Consider the following 3,162-nt stretch of genomic DNA (forward strand, 5'->3'; position numbering starts at 1 on the left):
CTGACAGGCGAAGAGAAACGGAGGTAGGACTGGCTCCCTCCCTGGTCCCATGCCCTGGGGACTGTCCCCCGTCCCAAAGGCTCTGTCACTGTCTTCAGTGGGGTCCCTGAGGCGAAGACTGGTTGGCCCCAGGTGAAAACCGAGCCCTCAAATCTAGGGGAGAAGGGTTTCTCCCAGGGAGAGACCTTCGCAGGAGGAGCTGTGGGGCTGGGATGAGGGTTACTTCAGTCACACTCAGAGGGATGTTCCAGGCTCTGAAGGGTTGAGGGCAGCTGCCTGGACAGCTCCATAAAGGGAGCTGCCTCCTCCCCTGGGCTCTTGGCATGGGGGTCTCTCCACATGGCACCACACCAGGAAACTATGCATGGTGGGCGAGGGGGACATGTCACCACCCTGCCTTCCCATGTGCAGGAACAAGAATGGGCATGTGGAGGGGGACATGTCACCACCCTGCCTTCCCGTGTGCAGGAACAAGAATGGGCATGTGGGGCCGTGCCTGCAGGATCCATCCCGCTCTGGCACCTGCACTGTCCATGGGTCAGAGTTCTGGAGCTCCTACCGCCTGAACATCACCGAGGTGAACCCACTGGGCTCCAGCTTTCGCCTCCTTGACGTCACCATGCAGGCCATCAGTGAGTCCCCATCCATCTCTCTGTCCATCCCCATGTCTGTCCATCCTCCAGGCATCCAGCCCCGGGTGGCAGCGGGGAGCCCAGTACCTCTCTGCATGGCAGGGTGGTGTGACAAGGGCTCCCTGTCCTCTCCCACACAGTTAAGCCAGACCCTCCAGAGGGCTTGGTGGTGGAGCCCATCCCCCTGGCCCCGCGGCGGCTCCACGTGAGCTGGAAGTACCCCTCCTCCTGGCCCAAGGAACCCCACTTCCAGCTCAGATTTCGGCTCCAGTACCGACCGGTCATCCACCGCTCCTGGTCCGTGGTAAGCGGTGGGTGAGGGAAGGCAAAGCCGATGTGGGAGCAGGGTGGGCATGGGGCTGGGGAGGGCAGCAAGGGGTGCACCCTCCTGCCCCACAGCTCCCTTCTCCCTGGTGCAGGTGGAGACGGTGAACCTCTCCGAGGTGATCACAGATGCCTTTGCTGGGCTGGAGCATGTGGTCCAAGTCAGCGCCAAGGATTTCCTGGATGCGGGGAACTGGAGCGAGTGGAGTGCTGAGGCCCGGGCAACGCCAGTCAGAGGTGCGAGGGGGACAGGGGAAAGCCCCCAGCATCCCTGCAAGGTTGTGCCATCCCACCCCAAAGCCCCTCCAGCACCCTGGGCTGCCCCTCTCTGGCCTCTTCCCCATGGCACCCATTCCCCTAAATATCACCCAGAGCAAGCCCCAGCTCCTCATGTCCCTTAAAGCTGACCCAAGAAGCTAATTCTGTGCACCATCCAAAAAACTGGCCCCACGGTGGGAGGCAGAGCTGCAAGGGGGCAAAGCATCTCCCAGCCCCACGGCAGGCTGCAGCCATGCTGCTGCCATTTTGAGATTGCCCCCACAGCCTTGGGGCAGAGCGGGGCTCCCGTAGCACCAGTGACACCCCAGGGACACCCTTGGGCTCATGAGACCCCCTGGGGCAAAGGGGGCCCCTTCTTTGGTCTTCTCAGCGGGTACCTGGGGTGCTGCCCATGATTTTGGGTGAGTGGTTCCAATCCCCTCTATCCTTCCAGACCTGGCCACCACAGCGAGTGAAGAAACCACTACAGACACCAGCCTGAAGAGATTGGCTGAGGAGCCCTCCCAGGCTCCCAACCCTGAGCCCATCAGTGAGTGATGCTGGAGGTGGTGGGCAGGCGTGGGGACTGCCCATGGGCAGCTGCCTGCCTGGGCACATGTGTGGCTGAGTTATGGGAAGGGTCTCTTGCCCCATGCTTGTGTGTGTTTGGGGTGCCCAGGAGCTTGCAATAGAGTCCCCCGAGGTGCAGGGTGCTGTCACATTGCTCAGCTGTGATAGCCTCTCTGTCCAGCCCGCAGTGACCCCCTGGAGAAGATGGCCATCCTGGTGTCCCTCGGGATCTTTGCCTTCTTCGTACTGGCTGCTGTTCTCGTCATCACCATCCTCATCTGGTAGGTTGGGTTTTGAGAGGGATGGGTCTGTGTGATTGCTGTCCCCATCCCACTCTGATCCCTGAACCCCCAGCATAGGGTGCCCCATGTCCCCTCAACCCTGCTCTGGGGTCCCTGCCCAAACAGACTTGACGCCAGCCCCATAAGGTGGTTCATGCCCCCCTTGCCCCCCTGCCACATCAATGCCTCTTCACAGCACACCCCATTGGCTGCAATGGAGCATCTTTCTGATGAACCCATGTCGATGAGACCTTTCTCTTTATCCCTAAACACACCGCTGCTACTAACATCCCTCCAAAGCCTCTTGCCTTCCTGGGGACGCTCCTGCTCCATGGACAGCACAGAGACCCCTCCATATGCCTTTGCTCCCTGGGACCCCCGCCAGTGGTCACTGCCCACTGGTCCTGTCCCCAGGTCCCCTCACACCCTGCCACTGCTGGCCTCTCCTTGCAGGAGACCCTCTGCTGTCCACCCCTGTCCCCAGCCCAGCCCTGCCTGATCTCATGACCAGCTCCTGCTTTAGCCCTGGAGCTGACCCACTGGAGCAGCCGGGCACAGCTGGGTGGGGATGCAGAGTGGGATCACCAGGGCCCCCCCCATGCCCAGGGGGGCTGCTTGAGGTCTTCAGCTACTACTGCTCTTGTCTCCAGGCTGCGGGTGAGGAGACACGGCAAGGACGAGACCAAACCCCACAACTTCTTGGTTGCTGCCACCCACTTGAAGGCACTGCCAAGTGAGTCAGGGTGCAAGGGGTGTTCATGGGGGGGATGCAGAGGAGGGGGTGCGTGGCAAAGGGAGGCTGTTGCCCCCTCTGATCCCCTGCTCTCTCTCTCAGCAGAGGCTCAGATCCTGTAGTGAGCCCTTGGCCGATCCCTGCTCCCTGCACCCGCTTGCCCACGCGTGGGACTTGATGCCACTGCTGGCCCCCGAGGACCCCACGCCTCCCGGGTCGCCCCATGGCCGTGGACATAGCTGGAGCCCCCAGCACCCTGCGGGTGCAGGATGGACCCTAAGAAGAAGGGCTCTGCTCCTAGGAGCTTTGGGCTGCCCGTGCCCACCAGGAGCCAACTGGAGGCACCTCGGACTTGGGGCGATGG

The 3,162-nt window shown here is 62.0% G+C and overlaps 1 protein-coding gene across 1 annotated transcript; it reads left to right on the top strand.

Moving 5' to 3' along the window:
• Positions 1–6: 6 nt before the first annotated feature.
• IL11RA (interleukin 11 receptor subunit alpha) lies at positions 7–2,920 on the top strand (the record flags this gene model as incomplete). The annotated part of the gene is made up of 8 exons (XM_010174903.2): positions 7–23; positions 469–632; positions 773–936; positions 1,052–1,193; positions 1,669–1,764; positions 1,966–2,065; positions 2,716–2,798; positions 2,901–2,920. Coding segments are annotated over 8 exons (786 nt in total), but the record flags the coding sequence as incomplete, so codon positions are not given.
• Between the last annotated feature and the right edge of the window lie 242 nt (positions 2,921–3,162).

The sequence above is a fragment of the Antrostomus carolinensis genome, unplaced genomic scaffold (assembly GCF_000700745.2).
Source record: "Antrostomus carolinensis isolate BGI_N321 unplaced genomic scaffold, ASM70074v2 scaffold14829, whole genome shotgun sequence".
Classification (NCBI taxonomy): Eukaryota; Metazoa; Chordata; class Aves; order Caprimulgiformes; family Caprimulgidae; genus Antrostomus; species Antrostomus carolinensis.